Source organism: Taudactylus pleione, unplaced genomic scaffold, assembly GCF_031769625.1.
Source record: "Taudactylus pleione unplaced genomic scaffold, aTauple2 ptg001135l, whole genome shotgun sequence".
NCBI classification, from domain to species: domain Eukaryota; kingdom Metazoa; phylum Chordata; class Amphibia; order Anura; family Myobatrachidae; genus Taudactylus; species Taudactylus pleione.
In genome coordinates, this window is record NW_028285536.1 from 386,449 (window position 1) to 407,548 (window position 21,100).

The 21,100-nt window shown below is 49.0% G+C and overlaps 1 protein-coding gene across 3 annotated transcripts in view; it reads right to left on the minus strand.

The window, feature by feature from the left end:
• Positions 1–21,100, minus strand: part of MAF1 (MAF1 negative regulator of RNA polymerase III) — a 103,783-nt gene that overhangs the window by 64,494 nt on the left and 18,189 nt on the right. For all 3 annotated transcript variants that reach the window (XM_088461983.1, XM_088461982.1, XM_088461984.1), the window contains exons 3-4: positions 6,952–7,117; positions 945–1,066 (exon numbers count right to left, since the gene is read on the minus strand). In XM_088461983.1, coding sequence (XP_088318109.1) covers positions 945–1,066; positions 6,952–7,117 — 288 coding nt within the window. The remainder of the gene's footprint in view (positions 1–944; positions 1,067–6,951; positions 7,118–21,100) is intronic.

Here is a 21,100-nt window from a genome sequence, read left to right on the forward strand (position 1 = left end):
TCGGCTATGACGCGGCGAGCCGCGATTGGCTCGTCGCGTCTGCCTCCTATTGGCTGCTGGACCGCAAGCAAAAAGCTTGCGACCAGTGCCAAACAACCGCCGCCGCTACTTGGCTTCCGGGCAGCGAGCTCCGCTTAGCTTGCGCCCGGAGCCAAGCTTCTCCCGCCGTCACTTTACCGCCGACGCTGGTGGAAGAGACCAGGCGGTCCCTTCACCAGGTACCCGCCGCAGTGGCTTACCCGGCGCTGGGAACAAACGCACTGTCCCAGCGCCGGGCACGGACACTGTGCCGATGCTGGGATGAGAGACTTGATCCCAGCACGGCTTTCCACAGCAGCAGCCAATGAGTCTGACTCTCATTGGCTGCTCTAACAGACAGCGTTGTGTCTTTCTCAGGGGGACGCGCTGTGCTGCAGCCAGCTGTCAGGGATTGGCCACAGCACAGCGCGTCGCATCCCCGGGGACCCGCCTTCTTTTTAAAAGTGAGTCCCCACTCTCAATCCTGGGTAAAATACGCGCTATAGCGCGTATTTGCGAACACTGGTACAGCTCAGATGTAGCTCAAATTTAATTACATTATAGAGATTTCCACCATGGCCCTATAAGTGTGGTGTTTGCATGTTCTCCTCATGTGTGTGTCGGTTTCCTCCGGGTGTTCCAGATTCCTCCCTCAAAAACACACTGGTAGGTTAAATTGCTCCGGCCAAAAAATTGCCATTAGTGTGCATGTGTAAGTGTACATGAGATACATGTGATAGGGAATATAGATTGTAAGCTCCATGGGGCAGGGACTGATGTGAATGACCGATATACGCTGTACAGCGCTGCGGAATGGTGCACTAGCAATAATAACAATAGATAAGATTAGGTAGTCAGCCTATGGAACACTCTCCCTGAGGGCGTGCTGACGGACAGCTGTCACACACAGATATACATAGAAGCACCTGTAGATATCACACTCGGACAGGCACATCTCTTCATCCACAGCGTCCCACAAATTAGGCTTCAGAGAAGTGAAATTTTCTCCTAGGGCTGACACAAGACTGCTGTTCACAGCATTCACCACCTGGGGGAGACAAAGCAGCAGCTTGTAATCCGGTCATGTGGAAACCTGATACTTATAGAGACGAGATATATTCCTATGCATCGCTTAGTGCGTCTCAGGGTCCGACCAGAACAAAAGATGGTGGGAAAGTTCTCTCCGGTGTCCACCCCCACCCTCCATCCAAGTCAGCTATTCCATATTTGTCCTAAATTAGGTCACACAGTAATCATGCAGAGTAATTACACACATACCACTGTTTTACATTGCAATGTTTTTATTTCATTGGTATTTGTGCACATGCAGGAAAGTAACGTGGACAGAAGAAGCCTTATTACAGGCACCATTTGCTCTCTCGCTCTGCATACATTGTGCACATGCAGGAAAGTAATGTGGACAGAAGAAGCCTTATTACAGGCACCATTTGCTCTCTCACTCTGCATACATTGTGCACATGCAGGAAAGTAACGTGGACAGAAGAAGCCTTATTACAGGCACCATTTGCTCTCTCGCTCTGCATACATTGTGCACATGCAGGAAAGTAACGTGGACAGAAGAAGCCTTATTACAGGCACCATTTGCTCTCTCGCTCTGCATACATTGTGCACATGCAGGAAAGTAACGTGGACAGAAGAAGCCTTATTACAGGCACCATTTGCTCTCTCACTCTGCATACATTGTGCACATGCAGGAAAGGAACGTGGACAGAAGAAGCCTTATTACAGGCACCATTTGCTCTCTCACTCTGCATACATTGTGCACATGCAGGAAAGTAACGTGGACAGAAGAAGCCTTATTACAGGCACCATTTGCTTTCTCACTCTGCATACATTGTGCACATGCAGGAAAGGAACGTGGACAGAAGAAGCCTTATTACAGGCACCATTTGCTCTCTCGCTCTGCATACATTGTGCACATGCAGGAAAGTAACGTGGACAGAAGAAGCCTTATTACAGGCACCATTTGCTCTCTCACTCTGCATACATTGTGCACATGCAGGAAAGTAAAGTGGACAGAAGAAGCCTTATTACAGGCACCATTTGCTCTCTCACTCTGCATACATTGTGCACATGCAGGAAAGTAAAGTGGACAGAAGAAGCCTTATTACAGGCACCATTTGCACTCGCTCTGCATACATTGTGCACATGCAGGAAAGTAACGTGGACAGAAGAAGCCTTATTACAGGCACCATTTGCTCTCTCACTCTGCATACATTGTGCACATGCAGGAAAGTAAAGTGGACAGAAGAAGCCTTATTACAGGCACCATTTGCACTCGCTCTGCATACATTGTGCACATGCAGGAAAGTAACGTGGACAGAAGAAGCCTTATTACAGGCACCATTTGCTCTCTCACTCTGCATACATTGTGCACATGCAGGAAAGTAACGTGGACAGAAGCCTTATTACAGGCACCATTTGCTCTCTCGCTCTGCATACATTGTGCACATGCAGGAAAGTAACGTGGACAGAAGAAGCCTTATTACAGGCACCATTTGCTCTCTCGCTCTGCATACATTGTGCACATGCAGGAAAGTAACGTGGACAGAAGAAGCCTTATTACAGGCACCATTTGCTCTCTCACTCTGCATACATTGTGCACATGCAGGAAAGGAACGTGGACAGAAGAAGCCTTATTACAGGCACCATTTGCTCTCTCACTCTGCATACATTGTGCACATGCAGGAAAGTAACGTGGACAGAAGAAGCCTTATTACAGGCACCATTTGCTTTCTCACTCTGCATACATTGTGCACATGCAGGAAAGGAACGTGGACAGAAGAAGCCTTATTACAGGCACCATTTGCTCTCTCGCTCTGCATACATTGTGCACATGCAGGAAAGTAACGTGGACAGAAGAAGCCTTATTACAGGCACCATTTGCTCTCTCACTCTGCATACATTGTGCACATGCAGGAAAGTAAAGTGGACAGAAGAAGCCTTATTACAGGCACCATTTGCTCTCTCACTCTGCATACATTGTGCACATGCAGGAAAGTAAAGTGGACAGAAGAAGCCTTATTACAGGCACCATTTGCACTCGCTCTGCATACATTGTGCACATGCAGGAAAGTAACGTGGACAGAAGAAGCCTTATTACAGGCACCATTTGCTCTCTCACTCTGCATACATTGTGCACATGCAGGAAAGTAAAGTGGACAGAAGAAGCCTTATTACAGGCACCATTTGCACTCGCTCTGCATACATTGTGCACATGCAGGAAAGTAACGTGGACAGAAGAAGCCTTATTACAGGCACCATTTGCTCTCTCGCTCTGCATACATTGTGCACATGCAGGAAAGTAACGTGGACAGAAGAAGCCTTATTACAGGCACCATTTGCTCTCTCGCTCTGCATACATTGTGCACATGCAGGAAAGTAACGTGGACAGAAGAAGCCTTATTACAGGCACCATTTGCTCTCTCACTCTGCATACATTTTGCACATGCAGGAAAGTAACGTGGACAGAAGAAGCCTTATTACAGGCACCATTTGCTCTCGCTCTGCATACAGAAGTCATTTGTGCACATGGGTGAAATGCTAAATCCATGAGGTGAAGCTTGGCTACTAATAACCTTTACGTATAGTCACAAGATGCATCATTGTATCCCATTGCCAGAAACAGATGGTGCCCGGATTACCTCAGCTCTTGCCACCCGATCACAGATTGGGGGGTCTCATCCCCACTGGATCTTGGGGTATCAGGGATTCCCGCTTACCGTCAGTGACTGCCTGTCACTGACTCCGTCCACTGCGACGTGGGCGTGTAACGATGCTGCCACCACCAAAGTTTGGAACCGCTTACTGCTACGTATGCGTCGACTAACTGCGGCCACACCTCCTGATTGGTGTCGGCTGATTCCTCCTGATCCCTCGCAATGGACCAGGTCTGCACCGTAGCTGGCAGAGGGATTGAGCTTTGGAGACGTTTGGCCCCACCCAGAACAGCCAGAGAACGGAAAAGCGTTTTGCGCAATTCTGTAAGTCACAGGATGCAGATGCAGTCGAATAGACAAAGGTGTTTATTGCTCAGTCCCTCAGCGTTAAGGGGGTACAGTGTACAGAGATGTTACAGCCGTCTGATCTTCACAAGCTATACAAGGATGTTCACATACAGGGCTCACATGCCCTCTAAAGTGCCACTCCAATACCACAGGGGGTAAGTCCGCCAAGGTTCCTCTTAGCCAATCAGGCTCTCTCACTAAACATAAATAACATCTTACATTTAACAGAAAATAGCTACATTTCCTCGTTACCCCCCAAAAACATTTGGCTTTCCTAAAACACACAAACTTAGCATAGACGCATCTCACACACGGTAATATAACATATCACAGGAACTGATACATTGTATTCATCCTCTCACATACCAGGAACAATGCATGTAACCAGTTTGGCTTTCCCTGTCTTACCACCTCCAGTAATTAGGAAGCTCCATCCAATAAGAGCTTCTTACACACAAACAAATTGTGTTCCACAAACTTGCTGGGTACACTACCCAGAGGCACACCGGAGCCTCCCTAGCCCGCCTGTTCAGTCATTACCAACCCTCCACTGCCCGGCTAGGGCAATTACCATATCAGTCCCGAGGAGAGGATGTCTAACTAGCAGTGTGTCTCCAAATTACATTCCCATAGGGGCGATGGTTCCGTGCAATGAGGGTTAACCCCTTCAGTCCCGGGGTGGTGATTTCAGCTACGTGCGGTCGGACTCCAGGCACAGAGATTAATTTGATTTATGTACAGAGGGTTACAAGGGCAACATGGAGACTTGCGTAATACAGTCACATCTGCACGTGCAACTGAAGGGGAGTAACTGCGCTGTAATTGGGGGGAGCGGACATAATTGTGAGCTATGCATAAATGTGCCGACGTGTAATGAGTGCAAGTATTGGGGAGAGGACGTCTATCAAATTAAGGATATGGAACTGGTGTTCTGACAGGAGAGACGCGGACACCAATGAGGGAGCAATAATGGCCGACGTGCACTGTACTCTGTAAATAGGTCTCAATGTCTCACAATGGCTGACGTGCTGCATATACTCAATTGTCCATCAAATAGTATATAAAAGGGGCACTGGGTCACTCAGAGCAGGAGATCCGAGGGTCGCGCTAAAGATCATGTGAAAAAGCCACAAGAAAATTTACCGGCTGATGCAAACTTGGATACAGATGAGAGAAAACAAAAAAGGGAACACCCCAAAAAAACCACACAACCCGGCTCTGCACCAGTCACCCATGTGCCAGGGTTACATCAGGCGTACTTACACCCACATACACCGATACCCGGCTCTGCATCAGTCACACATGTGCCAGGGTTACATCAGGCGTACTTACACCCACATACACCGACACCCATCTCTGCACCAGTCACACATGTGCCAGGGTTACATCAGGTGTACTAACACCCACATACACCGATACCCAGCTCTGCACCAGTCACACATGTGCCAGGGTTACATCAGGTGTACTAACACCCACATACACCGACACCCAGCTCTGCACCAGTCACACATGTACCAGGGTTACATCAGGCGTACTTACACCCACATACACAGACACCCGGCTCTGCACCAGTCACACATGTGCCAGGGTTACATCAGGGGTACTAACACCCACATACACCGATACCCAGCTCTGCACCAGTCACACATGTGCCAGGGTTACATCAGGCGTACTAACACCCACATACACAGATACCCAGCTCTGCACCAGTCACACATGTACCAGGGTTACATCAGGCGTACTTACACCCAGATACACCGATACCCAGCTCTGCACCAGTCACACATGTGCCAGGGTTACATCAGGGGTACTTACACCCACATACACAGACACCCGGCTCTGCACCAGTCACACATGTACCAGGGTTACATCAGGCGTACTAACACCCACATACACCGATACCCAGCTCTGCACCAGTCACACATGTACCAGGGTTACATCAGGCGTACTTACACCCACATACACCGACACCCGGCTCTGCACCAGTCACACATGTGCCAGGGTTACATCAGGCGTACTAACACCCACATACACAGATACCCAGCTCTGCACCAGTCACACATGTACCAGGGTTACATCAGGCGTACTTACACCCAGATACACCGATACCCAGCTCTGCACCAGTCACACATGTGCCAGGGTTACATCAGGGGTACTTACACCCACATACACAGACACCCGGCTCTGCACCAGTCACACATGTACCAGGGTTACATCAGGCGTACTAACACCCACATACACCGATACCCAGCTCTGCACCAGTCACACATGTACCAGGGTTACATCAGGCGTACTTACACCCACATACACCGACACCCGGCTCTGCACCAGTCACACATGTACCAGGGTTACATCAGGGGTACTTACACCTATATACACAGACACCCGGCTCTGCACCAGTCACACATGTGCCAGGGTTACATCAGGCGTACTTACACCCACATACACCGACACCCATCTCTGCACCAGTCACACATGTACCAGGGTTACATCAGGCGTACTTACACCCACATACACCGACACCCAGAACTGTACCTGGGTTATTTATCACATGAAAGAGCAGCAAATGTTCAGGGGCACGCTGAGGGCATACCGTTCTAGGTGCAGGATGTAGCACTGTGGGACAGCCCCATGACCAAGGGTCCAATGTGCACCCCTTATAGATATGCCAGTGCCTCGTCCTAAATAAGAAAGACATTGCACATAAAAATGTGACGTCCACCACTTAGGGGAGGACATTTTCCTCTCTCCTGCAGTCTTACATGATTTAGGACACTTTAGACCATTCTGAAAATCCTCTTGAATAATAGTTTTGAGGTCACCATGCTGTGATTTACCAGACCCACATTTCTGCTTTGTGACTGAAGAACCATCAGGAAGATGCTGAACAGAAACCATCACTCACCCAATTGAGACTGGGCTCCCGACTAAACTCATGACTCCGAGCTGCACTGAAATCATAGTCAGGCCGGAAAGATTCGTTCAAAGTTGCAATCAGATAAAAGAGTGTTTTTCGACTGCACTTATCACTCAAAGGTCCTTCTTCATCTCCTCCGAGGCTCTTGCCCAGCCTGAAAGAAAAAAAAAAAAAAATGTTAAATGGCCCTTTATATGCACCTCACAATCTCCAAGCAGGTCTCCCCCCCTTAGCTACATGATGGCCATTACCAAGTGTACAAGATACTGTCTTCTCCACCATCATCTGTGTGTCAGATTAACTTCAACGCTCCCCATCTCCATGTTTCCCCGTACCCAATCAGGTCTTGCTGATCATTACCTAGTCTACAGGAGTGTCTTCTCCACCATAACTTCAGTCTTCTATTAACCACTCCATCTCTAAGCTTGTCAGTAACTAATCAGGTCTCTCCATGTATAAGATGATCATTACCTAGTCTACAGGAGTGGCTTATTCCACATCACCAGGCCGGCAAGTAATCAGGCTAACCGCCTATGGCTTATTCCACATCACCAGGCCGGCCAGTAATCAGGCTAACCGCCTATGGCTTATTCCACATCACCAGGCCGGCCAGTAATCAGGCTAACCGCCTATGGCTTATTCCACATCACCAGGCCGGCCAGTAATCAGGCTAACCGCCTATGGCTTATTCCACATCACCAGGCCGGCCAGTAATCAGGCTAACCGCCTATGGCTTATTCCACATCACCAGGCCGGCCAGTAATCAGGCTAACCGCCTATGGCTTATTCCACATCACCAGGCCGGCCAGTAATCAGGCTAACCGCCTATGGCTTATTCCACATCACCAGGCCGGCCAGTAATCAGGCTAACAGCCTATGGCTTCACTTTTTTACCTTAGATTCCCAATTTGTATTGCACTCTATATACTACTGATACATCACAGCAGACTATAAATTGAATTTCACATTTTCATTTCATGTAGCATTTATGAGGGTTTGAATATGTCAAATATCCACTAATTTTGCCACTTGAGTATACAAAAACCTACATTTTCCCAGGTCAGGATTAAGATAGATATATAGAGATATATACATACATACATACATACATACATACATACATACATATACATACATACATATACATACATACATACACACATACACATACCACAAGCCTAGCATGTACACACACCACAAGCCTAGCATGTACACACACCACAAGCCTAGCATGTACACACACCACAAGCCTAGCATGTACACACACCACAAGCCTAGCATGTACACACACCACAAGCCTAGCATGTACACACACCACAAGCCTAGCATGTACACACACCACAAGCCTAGCATGTATACACACACCACAAGCCTAGCATGTATACACACACCACAAGCCTAGCATGTACACACACCACAAGCCTAGCATGTATACACACACCACAAGCCTAGCATGTACACACACCACAAGCCTAGCATGTATACACACACCACAAGCCTAGCATGTACACACACCACAAGCCTAGCATGTACACACACCACAAGCCTAGCTTTTAAGGCAGTCAACAATTCAAGGTAACAGATTCAAACATTTACAAACCTTGTGCTGCAGCATTTTCATAAGGACTATCGGCATAAGGGGCCATTTCAACGTAAATATTCAATGTATTTTTGTTTTGTAGGACTAGCCCAGGGCTGCTGTGATTCATGCTTGTGACAAAACCACATGAATATGTACTTTTTAGTCCCTTATAGGCCCCACAATAGACGATATATTTAATGATTTGGCCCATTCCGACACATCGGTACGACAAATCATTCATATCATCCAGTGTGTACACTATGACGATCCGCATTCCTGCGGATCATTGGTCCCAGCTTCAGCTCTTTTGTACATGCAGGAAAATCTACCAATCTCGTTAACGATTCCCCTCTTATCGTGCAGTGTGTACGCCCTACCTATAACAATTCCCCTTATCGTGCAGTGTGTACGCCCTACCTATAACAATTCCCTTCTTATCATGCAGTGTGTACGCCCTACCTATAACGATTCCCCTCTTATCGTGCAGTGTGTACGCCCTACCTATAACAATTCCCCTTATCATGCAGTGTGTACGCCCTACCTATAACGATTCCCCTCTTATCGTGCAGTGTGTACGCCCTACCTATAACGATTCCCTTCTTATCGTGCAGTGTGTACGCCCTACCTATAACAATTCCCTTCTTATCATGCAGTGTGTACGCCCTACCTATAACAATTCCCCTTATTGTGCAGTGTGTACGCCCTACCTATAACAATTCCCCTCTTATCGTGCAGTGTGTACGCCCTACCTATAACAATTCCCCTTATTGTGCAGTGTGTACGCCCTACCTATAACAATTCCCTTCTTATCATGCAGTGTGTACGCCCTACCTATAACAATTCCCCTCTTATCATGCAGTGTGTACGCCCTACCTATAACAATTCCCCTTATCGTGCAGTGTGTACGCCCTATCTATAACGATTCCCCTTTTATCGTGCAGTGTGTACGCCCTACCTATAACAATTCCCTTCTTATCGTGCAGTGTGTACGCCCTACCTATAACAATTCCCTTCTTATCGTGCAGTGTGTACGCCCTACCTGTAACGATTCCCCTTTTATCATGCAGTGTGTACGCCCTACCTATAACAATTCCCTTCTTATCGTGCAGTGTGTACGCCCTACCTATAACAATTCCCCTTATCGTGCAGTGTGTACGCCCTCCCTATAACGATTCCCCTTTTATCATGCAGTGTGTACGCCCTACCTATAACAATTCCCTTCTTATCGTGCAGTGTGTACGCCCTACCTATAACAATTCCCCTCTTATCATGCAGTGTGTATGCCCTACCTAGAACGATTCCCCTGTTATCGTGCAGTGTGTACACCCTACCTATAACAATTCCCTTCTTATCGTGCAGTGTGTACGCCCTACCTATAACGATTCCCCTTTTATCGTGCAGTGTGTACGCCCTACCTATAACAATTCCCTTCTTATCGTGCAGTGTGTACGCCCTACCTATAACGATTCCCCTCTTATCGTGCAGTGTGTACGCCCTACCTATAACGATTCCCCTCTTATCGTGCAGTGTGTACGCCCTACCTATAACGATTCCCTTATCGTGCAGTGTGTACGCCCTACCTATAACGATTCCCTTCTTATCGTGCAGTGTGTACGCCCTACCTATAACAATTCCCTTCTCATCATGCAGTGTGTACGCCCTACCTATAACAATTCCCCTCTTATCGTGCAGTGTGTACGCCCTACCTATAACAATTCCCCTCTTATCGTGCAGTGTGTACGCCCTATCTATAACAATTCCCTTCTTATCGTGCAGTGTGTACGCCCTATCTATAACAATTCCCTTCTTATCGTGCAGTGTGTACGCCCTACCTATAACGATTCCCCTCTTATCGTGCAGTGTGTACGCCCTCCCTATAACGATTCCCTTCTTATTGTGCAGTGTGTACGCCCTACCTATAACAATTCCCCTTATTGTGCAGTGTGTATGCCCTACCTATAACAATTCCCCTTATCGTGCAGTGTGTACGCCCTACCTATAACGATTCCCCTCTTATCGTGCAGTGTGTACGCCCTACCTATAACGATTCCCCTCTTATCGTGCAGTGTGTACGCCCTACCTATAACGATTCCCTTATCGTGCAGTGTGTACGCCCTACCTATAACGATTCCCTTCTTATCGTGCAGTGTGTACGCCCTACCTATAACAATTCCCTTCTCATCATGCAGTGTGTACGCCCTACCTATAACAATTCCCCTCTTATCGTGCAGTGTGTACGCCCTACCTATAACAATTCCCCTCTTATCGTGCAGTGTGTACGCCCTATCTATAACAATTCCCTTCTTATCGTGCAGTGTGTACGCCCTATCTATAACAATTCCCTTCTTATCGTGCAGTGTGTACACCCTACCTATAACAATTCCCCTCTTATCATGCAGTGTGTATGCCCTACCTATAACGATTCCCCTGTTATCGTGCAGTGTGTACGCCCTACCTATAACAATTCCCCTCTTATCGTGCAGTGTGTACGCCCTACCTATAACAATTCCCCTCTTATCGTGCAGTGTGTACGCCCTATCTATAACAATTCCCTTCTTATCGTGCAGTGTGTACGCCCTATCTATAACAATTCCCTTCTTATCGTGCAGTGTGTACGCCCTACCTAACGACAAACTATATGTTGCTCAGACCTGTACGATGCGGCCATTCCCATAGACCCTCCCATCACAGACCTGTGTCAGATACAGAAGCATCAGTGAGTTCCGTGGATGCATCTGTGTGTAAAAAGCTTAAAAAAAGTGTTAAAATTAAAATTACGTAAAAAAAAATAAAATGGTGGGGGTAAAAATTCCCCGATTTGCTGATCACGATGATATTTTAATAGTGATCAGCAAATCACTGACCGATGCCTGGTCCCCGGGATCGAGGGAGTGGGGATTTGTCCCAATGCATCACAGGACTGGCTGGACCAAAATGCAATATATAGCACCTGTCCTTTGTATCAATGCCTATTTCCATATAGATTGTAAGCTTTTAAGCAGGGCCTTCTACCCAGTTTTGTTCTATTAATATTTCCAATTGTAAAGCGCAACGGAATATTCTGCGCTATATAACAACGCCTTTACACTGTAGGTGGAATATACACGTTAGCCCTGGAGATTCCTATTGGTGACTTATGGCATACATCAGTAATTAGATTGTCAGCTCATGTAGAGCAGACTGTAACAGAAGCCGTCTTTGTTACCTAACAGGAGATGAGATAGGTTCCCTTCTGCTCCAAATCTATCTAGACAGGGTAAAGCTGGCTACACACTGGCAGATATATTTGGCTGTCAACTGATCGGCCAATATATAGGGTGCCCGTCGGCCAGTGTGTACCAGCGTTATGTCTGAACAACGTCGTTCAGAGATACCATGTCGGCTCTGCTGCACAGCCGATGGACAGATAGACCTGCCAATAAATCGGGCATCGTGCAGTATGTGCGACCACCCGTATACTTGCAGCAGGGAGGATGGAGGGACACGCAGCCAAAAGCAGGTGATCGTTCAGAGTGTGTGTATATTAGATAGATAGATAGATATGTATCTCACACACACATACAGTGGGGCAAATAAGTATTTGGGCAGCCACCGATTGTGCAAGTTGTTGCACTTTAAAAGATGAGAGAGACCTGTAATTTCCATCATAGGTACAACTGTGGGAGACCGAATCAGAACACAAAATTCCAGACATCACATTGTATGATTTTTAAACAATTTATTTGTATATTCTTGCGGAAAATAAATATTTGGACAATCAAAAAGTTTAACTCAATACTTTGTAAAGTAAACTCGGTTGGCAATTACAGAGGTCAAACGTTTCCTGTAGTTCCTGACCAGGTTTGCACACACTGCAGCAGGTATTTTGGCCAACTCTTCCATGCAGATCTTCTCTAGACGTGTCATGTTTTGGGGCTGTCGCCGGGCAACACGGACTTTCAACTCCCTCCACAGATTTTCTATTGGGTTGAGGTCTGGAGACTGGCTAGGCCAATTCAGGACCTTGAAATGCTTCTTATGGAGCCACTCCTTAGTTGCCCGGGCAGTGTGTTTGGGGTCATTGTCATGCACGTTGCATCTTCAGTGCTCTTACTGAGGGAAGGAGGTTTTTCCCCAAAATGTCACAATACATGGCCGCCCCATTCATCCTCTCCGTAATACGGATCAGTCGTCCTGTCCCCTTTGCAGAAAAGCATCCCCAAAGCATGATGTTTCCACCCCCCTGCCTCACAGTGGGTATGGTGTTTTTGGGATGCCACTCATCATTCTTTTCCCTCCAAACACGGCGTGTGTAGTTTATACCAAAAAGTTATATTTTGGTCTCATCTGACCAATGACATTCTCCCAATCCTCCTCTGGATCATCCAGATGGTCACGGGCAAAGTTTAGACGGGCCTGGACATGTGCTGGCTTAAACAGGGGGACCTTTTGGGCACTGCAGGATTTGAATCCATGACAACGTAGTGTGTTACTAATGGTAACCTTTGTGACTGTGGTCCCAGCTCTCTTGAGGTCATTGACCAGGTCCCCCCCGTGTAGTTCTGGGCTGATCCCTCACCGTTCTCAAGATCACTGAAACCCCACGAGGTGAGATCTTGCATGGAGTCCCTGGTTGAGGGAGATTGTCAGTGATCTTGTATTTCTTCCATTTTTTAATAATTGTGCCAACAGTTGATCTCTTCTCACCAAGCAGCTTGCCTATTGTCGAGTAGCTCATCCCAGCCTTGTGCAGGTCTACAATTTTGTCCCTGGTGTCCTTAGACAGCTCTCTGGTCTTGGCCATGGTGGAGGGGTTGCAGTCTGACTGTTTGAGGGTGTGGACAGGTGTCTTATACAGTTAACCAGTTCAAACAGGTGCCATTAATACAGGTAACGAGTGGAGGATAACAAGGGTAAGTTCTTACCATATCTCTTATTTTCTACTGCAGGGTCCATAGGATATCCACAGGATACCTTGGGGGATGTCCCAAAGCAGTATCCTTTAAGGTTGGGGACGCTCCTGTGCTGAAAGGAGAATCTGCCGCCTGAAGGAAGCTTCCTGAAAGACGTAGGTATCAAATGCATAATATCGTACGAAAGTATGGACAGATGACCACGTGGCTGCCTTGCAAAGCTGAACCGCTGAGGCGCCACGTTGAGCTGCCCACGAAGGACCCACAGACCTAGTGGAATGAGCCCTAACAGAAGATGGAACAGGAAGGCCTTCATGAACATAAGCTTCAGAAATAGCCAGGCGAATCCTTCTGCCGAAAGCCAAAGGACAAATAAAAGAGTCCGACTTCCTAAAAGCAGTGCGGTCAACAAAGTTTTAGGGCCCACACCACATCTAAGGTGGCCTCACCAACCGAAAGGTCCGGTGAATTAAAGGCCGGCACAATAATTTCCTCGTTGATATGGAAACTAGATACCACCTTCGGGAGAAAACAAGGACGAGTGCGAAGCATAGCCGAGGCAATGGCCAGAAGGAATACAGTCTTAATCGTTAGCCATTTCAAATCCACTAAGCCCAATGGTTCAAACGGCAGTCCTTGAAGAGCTCGTAAGACACAGCCAGATCCCAAGGCACCACAGGTAGTACAAAGGGAGGCTGAAGGTGCGGACATCAGGAAGCGTAGCAATCCTACGATGAAACCATACAGACAGGGGAGATACCTGCACCTTCAGAGAAGCAAGGCGAAGACCGTGATCTAAGCCTGCCTGTAGGAAAGCCAATACCCTGGATAGCCGGAACACATGAGGAGCATAGCCTCAAGGGCGACACCACTGAAAGAAAGTATGCCACACATGATGGTAAATTCTTGCAGATGAGGGTTTCCGACCTCTTAGCATGGTGTTAACTACAGAGCTGGAAAAACCCCTGGACCTCAAGAGGGCAGTCTCAATAGCCACGCCGTCAAAGACAGCCGACCCGGGTCCGGATGATGACAAGGACCCTGAAATAACAGGTCCGGACGTTGAGGCAGCAGCATTGGAGTGTCTACCGAGAGACTCCGAAGGTCTGAGTACCAGTGCCATCTGGGCCACGCTGGAGCTATCAGCAAGAGCGTGCCGCCTTCTTGCTTGAAATTGCGTATCACTCGTGGAAGGAGGGAGAACGGAGGAAAGAGGTACGCATATTGGAAGGTCCACCTGACCGACAGGGTATCCACTATATACAAGCCCTTGCGTCTCTTGTTCTTGACCCGAACACCGGCAGTTTGTTGTGGTGTCGGGAGGCCATGAGATCTATTCCTGGAAGGCCCCACCTGTTCACCAGTAGCTGAAACACCTCCTGGTGAAGAGACCACTCTCCTGGATGCAGGTCTTGACGGCTGAGAAAGTCTGCTTCCCAGTTGAGAACTCCTGGTATGAACATTGCCGATATTGCAGTGAGATTGCCTTCCGCCCAAGCTAGAATGCGGGACACCACTGTCAGAGCCGCCTGACAGCAGGTCCCTCCCTGGCGGTTTATGTAAGCCACCCTGGCGGCGTTGTCTGACTGTACCTGCACGGGTCTTTCGTGCAGGACCTGTCTTGCTTGCTGGAGAGCCTTGAACACTGCCCGAAGTTCCAATATGTTCCCTGGAAGAAGTGAGGACCCATCACTGCTCCCCAGCCTCGGAGACTGGCGTCCGTCGTCAGAAGGACCCAGTCTGCAATCCAAAAGGGGCGCCCCCTGTTCAGGAGAGCAGTCTGCAGCCACCAGGCTAGAGACAGACGTACCTCCGGGGAAAGCACCATTGTCTGTTTCTTTATCCGCTGGGGCAACCCATTCCATCTGGAGAGAATCAACCTCTGCAGAGGTCTGGAGTGGAACTGGGCGAACTCCACCATGTCGAACATAGACACCATGGAACCCAGTGACCTCATCGCCGAGTGAATAGACATCCGGCGACTCCGCAGGCAAATGCGAACCTTTACCTGTAACGCAGAGGAGAGGGCGTACCCCTGAGAAAGTACTTCTTTTACCCAAGTGTCTGATGTGGTCAGACGCCAACACTGGGCGAATTGAAGTAGGCCTCCCACTTTGGGGTCCCCCAAAGAGAGGTCCGCCCCGTGAGGCTGAAGGCTTGTCATCTGACTTGGGAGCCTGACGATTGGCACTCCAAGCCTGTTTCTTCGGCTTTGCAGTTCTCTTGGCTCCTGTCTGTCTCAGAAAGGACTGTACCTTGAATTCTGTAAGGCCGAAAGGACGACGAACCCGACCCTGATGGGTCCATAGCTGATGGCAGACACGCAGACTTGGCCGCCACCAGAGTAGCCACAATTTTGTCCAGATCAGGCCCAAATAGGACGTCCTTTAAAAGGCAAGCATTCCAAACTTTTGGAATCTGCATCCGCCTTCCAAGAACGCAACCATAAGGAACGGCGAGCAGCCACTGCTGCCGAGGAGATCCTGGAAGCAAGGAGACCTATATCCAAGGCTGCCTCATTAATGTATGTAGCAGAGTCTCTTAGATTACCCACTAACTCCACCTGGTCAGGTGACCAGTCAAGTGTCCAGAGACGCCTCCAAGCTATCAGCCCAGCGCTCCATGGCTCTAGCCAGACAGCACACGGCCATAGCCGGTCTGGACGCTCCCCCAGCAAGGGAATAAATGGACTTCAGGCATATTTCCACCTTGCGATCCGTAGCATCCTTTAAAAGGAGGACATGGAGGGCATGGGCAATGTAGCACTCTTCACAAGGCGTGTGACATGAGAGTCCACTTGTGGAGGAGTATCCACTTTGAGAAATAATTATCCGCAAAAGGGTATGCGACGGCCAAACGTCTTTGAGGCTGGTACCGCTTACCCGGATATTTCCACGCCTCCTCTAAATGGTCCACTAGCTGACCAGATAGGGGAAACGCAGTGGTATCACCCTTAATATCCTTAAAAAAGGCATATTTCGATTTAGTCACGTGGGGATGGTCCTCATCAATAACTAGGGCCGTACGGACTGCACGTATAAGGCTGGTATGTGTACCTTAGACTTAGACTCCGCCTCTCTTGTACGGAAAGTCTCCTGGTCAGAAAGGTCTAACATTTCACAGTCATCAGTCAACACATCATATTGATCATACTGTGCAGGCTGAGACGGCAAAGGTCGCTTAAGCGGCCGCAATGATGACTCCCCCTGTAAAACATCCGACAGGTGTTCCACCGTAGTGGACAGGGAACTAACCCACGTCGGCTCTTGAGCAACCTGAGGGGGCGAGATTCGGAGACTCTGGGGTACCACCAACTGTCTGGGGAACCCCTGTACGGGTGACGACACCACTGACTGCTGTGAAAACCCCATCTGGGGGAACGCAGGGGGCGTCGCTAGCTGGCCCACAAGGGTTGAAAGTTGAAAGTGCCTTAGCAAAACAAGCCCAGGACGGCTCCTGCACAGGTGCAGTGACAGATATCGGGCGTGATATTAAAAAACACACCATACATAGCCCCTCAGAATTTCCATCACCCTCCGCCAATGGTACACTTTGGCCGCAGAGGAAAATCGCTTTCACTGTCAGATATGGTGAGTGAACAGAACTGTATGTGACAATAACACCCTGCAACAGCGCACCGCCAAGGCTTTAGCAGAGAATAATAGGGACAGTAAACTGGCTGACAGCAGAGAATGAAAGCACAGACAGCAGCGCTAGCAGTAAGTCACATACCATGCACAATGACCCTGCACCATCAGCGCTGTGATCAACTACTCAGACTACAGAGCCTGGTAGGAAACACCGCTGCATACACAGACCTTGCACCGGAGGAGAGGTATGCAGGGGGGACCCGGACCACGATGCCACCGCTATCAGCGTCCAGCAGCGCTCGCCAAGTTAGAGAAAAAGGCCACCGAGGAGCTGAAAGGAGGCGGGCCCGGGGAAGGAGCGCCTACACATAAGCCAGTCCACAATGGAAAGGACGTGTGCAGTGGGGGAGGCGCCGGCTGCTGTGCAGGGAAGGCACGCTCCCCTGCCCTGCATTTAACCCCCAGGACGCTGGACGTTTCTGCACCGCTGCGGCCCGCTGTTCCAGGGGGGTAGTGGAAGCGCAGGATCAGTACCTGGCTCCACGCTGCGGCCAGTCCCCAGGGAGCCCCCTGCCTGGGGACTCAGGACTGTGTTGATCAGCGGGGACCCAGCCGCTTGCCTTGCCCCCGTAGATTCAGCCACAGTCCTGGTAACCAGGGTCACTGCTAGCTGTGACCCCAGTTACCAACCAGCATCCCCGGATCGGTACCGGCATTCTGGTACCGGGGGGGTGGAGGACTTCAGGGGCCTTAACAGACCCCCCCTCTGATACAGCTGCATCCGACTCCGAGCCGGGCACCAACGAAAAACGGAGTGCCTGAGGCTCGGGGGCGGGGTATAGGAGAGGGACCCCAATGCATCCTGGGAGGATGAAAAAAAAAAAAAAAAAAAAAAACTTAACCCTGTGGTGCCCGATGCAGGACGTCATCACCTATACCCCAAGGTATCCTATACCAAATATATATATATATATATATATATATATATATATATATATATATATATATATATATATATATATATATATATATTTTTTTTTTTTTTTTTTTAAGTAATGCCTAAATGCTCACACATTATTATAGCTACAGATTTGAAAATTTGCAGTAAAATACTCTGAAGTCTTAGTAACAGAATGACTCTACTCAAAAAATTCACCATCTGCCCTCAAACATTTTCTCCACCTCTCAACCCAAGCTGTGATTCCACTTTGGAAAAATTCCAGTGGTTGGTGTTTGAAACGTATGACGTTTTTAACAACCTCTATGTCTTCAAAATTGTTGACCCCGGAGACAGTATTTGAGAGGGCCAAACAGATGAAAGTCAGAAGGGGCCAAATCAGGACTGTATGGTGGATGTGGCATTATTGCCCACCCCATTTTGGCAATGGCCACAGATGTTGCCATCGCAGTGTGGGGTCTGGTATTGTTGTGGTGTAAGATGACATTTGATAGTCGAATTGTTGACCTTTTTTTGCGGATGGCTTCTTTCAGCTTAAGTGTAATAATGTATCAATCACAGTTGATTGGTTTGGTTCCAAGTAATCGATGAGAACAACACCCCGGCAATCCCAGAAGAATGTGGCCATGACTTTGTTTACGGATCGCTGTGATTTAAACTTTTTTGGCCTAGGTGAACTTGGACATTTCCATTGTTTTGATTGGGCCTTTGTTTCTGGGTCATAAAGGAATACCCAGGTCTCATGTCCTGTAATGAGATTTTCCAAAAACGTCTCAGGGTTGGCTTCAAAGTTGGTAAAAAGGCCATTGCACACTTCCACCCTCTGGGCCTTATGATCCCTGGTTAATTGCTTTGGAACCCATTTAGCACACACTTTACGATATCCCAAATCATTGATTAGTGTTTTTACAGTGCCATGGCTACATTCCAGGTCATCACTGATATCTCTGATGGTCACACGACGGTCTTTCTGAATCATGGCATCGACATTGTGTTGGTCCTCTGCTGTCCCTGCAGTTGATAGTCTGCCACCACGAGTGTTGTCACACAAGGACGATTCTCCCGATTGAAAACGCTTCATCCACCTTCTGACATTGCTATAGTCACTTGGACGCTCACCATACACGTTTTTCAGTCCTCTGTGGATTTCTGTAGCACTGCAGCCTTCTTTTTCCAGAAATTCAATGACTGCTCTTTGTTCCATCTTGGATTCCATGGTATTTCTTGGACTACCTAAACAAAAATACATATATAGCTAGCAGACATATTAAACTACAGACTGACAAAGTTTCATATAAATATTGCAGTTATGAGCATTTAGGCATTACTTTTTGGACAGTATGTGTGTACACACACACACACACACACACACACACACACACACACACTGTTCGCAAACCGATATTGGACACTGGGGACTCACTTTTATAAATTAGCCGGGTCCACGGGGACGCGCTGTGCTGTGGCCAATCCCTGACAGCGCGTCCCCCTGAGAAAGACAACGCTGTCTGTTAGAACAGCCAACGAGAGTCAGATAGACCCTCATTGGCTGCTGCTGTGGAAAGCAGTGCTGGAATCAAGTGTCTGATCCCAGCATCGGCACAGTGTCCGTGCCCGGCGCTGGGACAGTGCGTTTGTTCCCAGCGTTGGGTAAGCCACTGCGGCGGGTACCTGGTGAAGGGACCGCCTGGTCCCTTCCACCAGCGTCGGCGGTAAAGTGGCGGCGGAAGAAGCTTGGCTCCGGGCGCAAGCTAAGTGGAGCTCGCTGCCCGGAAGCTAAGAAGCTGCGGCGGTTGTTTGGCACTGGCCGAGAGCCAAACACGGCTCACGGTCCAGCAGCCAATAGGAGGCAGACGTGACGAGCCAATCGCAGCTTGCCACGTCATAGCCCCGACCACTTGGGAACATTCAGTCCGTCGGCGGAGGGGAGGAGTGAAGAGCGGCGCGGCAACAGTTCCGGCGGCCGCGCAAGGGGCCAGAAGACTGCATGATCAAGAAGGAAGAGGCGGCGCCGCTGGCAAGGACCGGCCAGCGGCAGAAGAATGAAGCGGAGGACCGAAGAGGACTGCCCCGCAGCCTCTACCACCGTACGGGTAAGCGGCCTTGGGCCACCGTTATTTTAACCCCTCCCTAGACTACCAGGGTTGTCGGGCACTAGGCCCGTGGGATACATTCAGGCAATAGGCCAGTGGGTATATAGGAGGCCACATAGGGGGCATTAGGCCCAATTGAAGGTATGAGTAACCTGGGCATTATGCCCAGGTCACTAAAGGGCAAATAGGTGGGCCAATACTTGGGGGGGACTACTAGGGATAAAGCATAGGGGTATTACTACTGGGGGCAATGCTTAGGGAGATTGCTACTAGGGGTATTGCATAGGGGGGGGGGGACTACTACTGGGGGCAATGCATAGGGGGTCAACTACTGGGGGCAATGCATAGGGGGTCAACTACTGGGGGCAATGCATAGGGGGTCAACTACTGGGGGCAATGCATAGGGGGACTCACCCACCTTAACTCGTTGTGCCTAATTAATTACCTTAATTAGGGAATATGTATTGTATTCCCAAACGCGGTCCTCACGGCTCCCCAACAGGTCAGGTGCGAGAGAGCGCCGTGGCCGAGCACAGGTGCGAGAGAGCGCCGTGGCCGAGCACAGGTGCGAGAGAGCGCCGTGGCCGAGCACAGGTGCGAGAGAGCGCCGTGGCCGAGCACAGGTGCGAGAGAGCGCCGTGGCCGAGCACAGGTGCGAGAGAGCGCCGTGGCCGAGCACAGGTGCGAGAGAGCGCCGTGGCCGAGCACAGGTGCGAGAGAGCGCCGTGGCCGAGCACAGGTGTGAGAGAGAGCCGTGGCCGAGCACAGGTGTGAGAGAGAGCCGTGGCTGAGCACAGGTGACTTAATTAGTACCTCAGTCAATTTGATTTAACCACCTGTGCTCATCCATGGATCTCTCTAACACCTGAACTGTTGGGGAGCCGTGAGGAGCGCGTTTGGGAACCTCTGTCCTATGCAATGAGATCTTAACACACAGAAGTAAACCAAACAGCCTGAGGCTATTCTGGGAGTATAAGGAGACGCAAGGAAGAACAGAGATAAGGCTGGTGTAGTAATGGTTC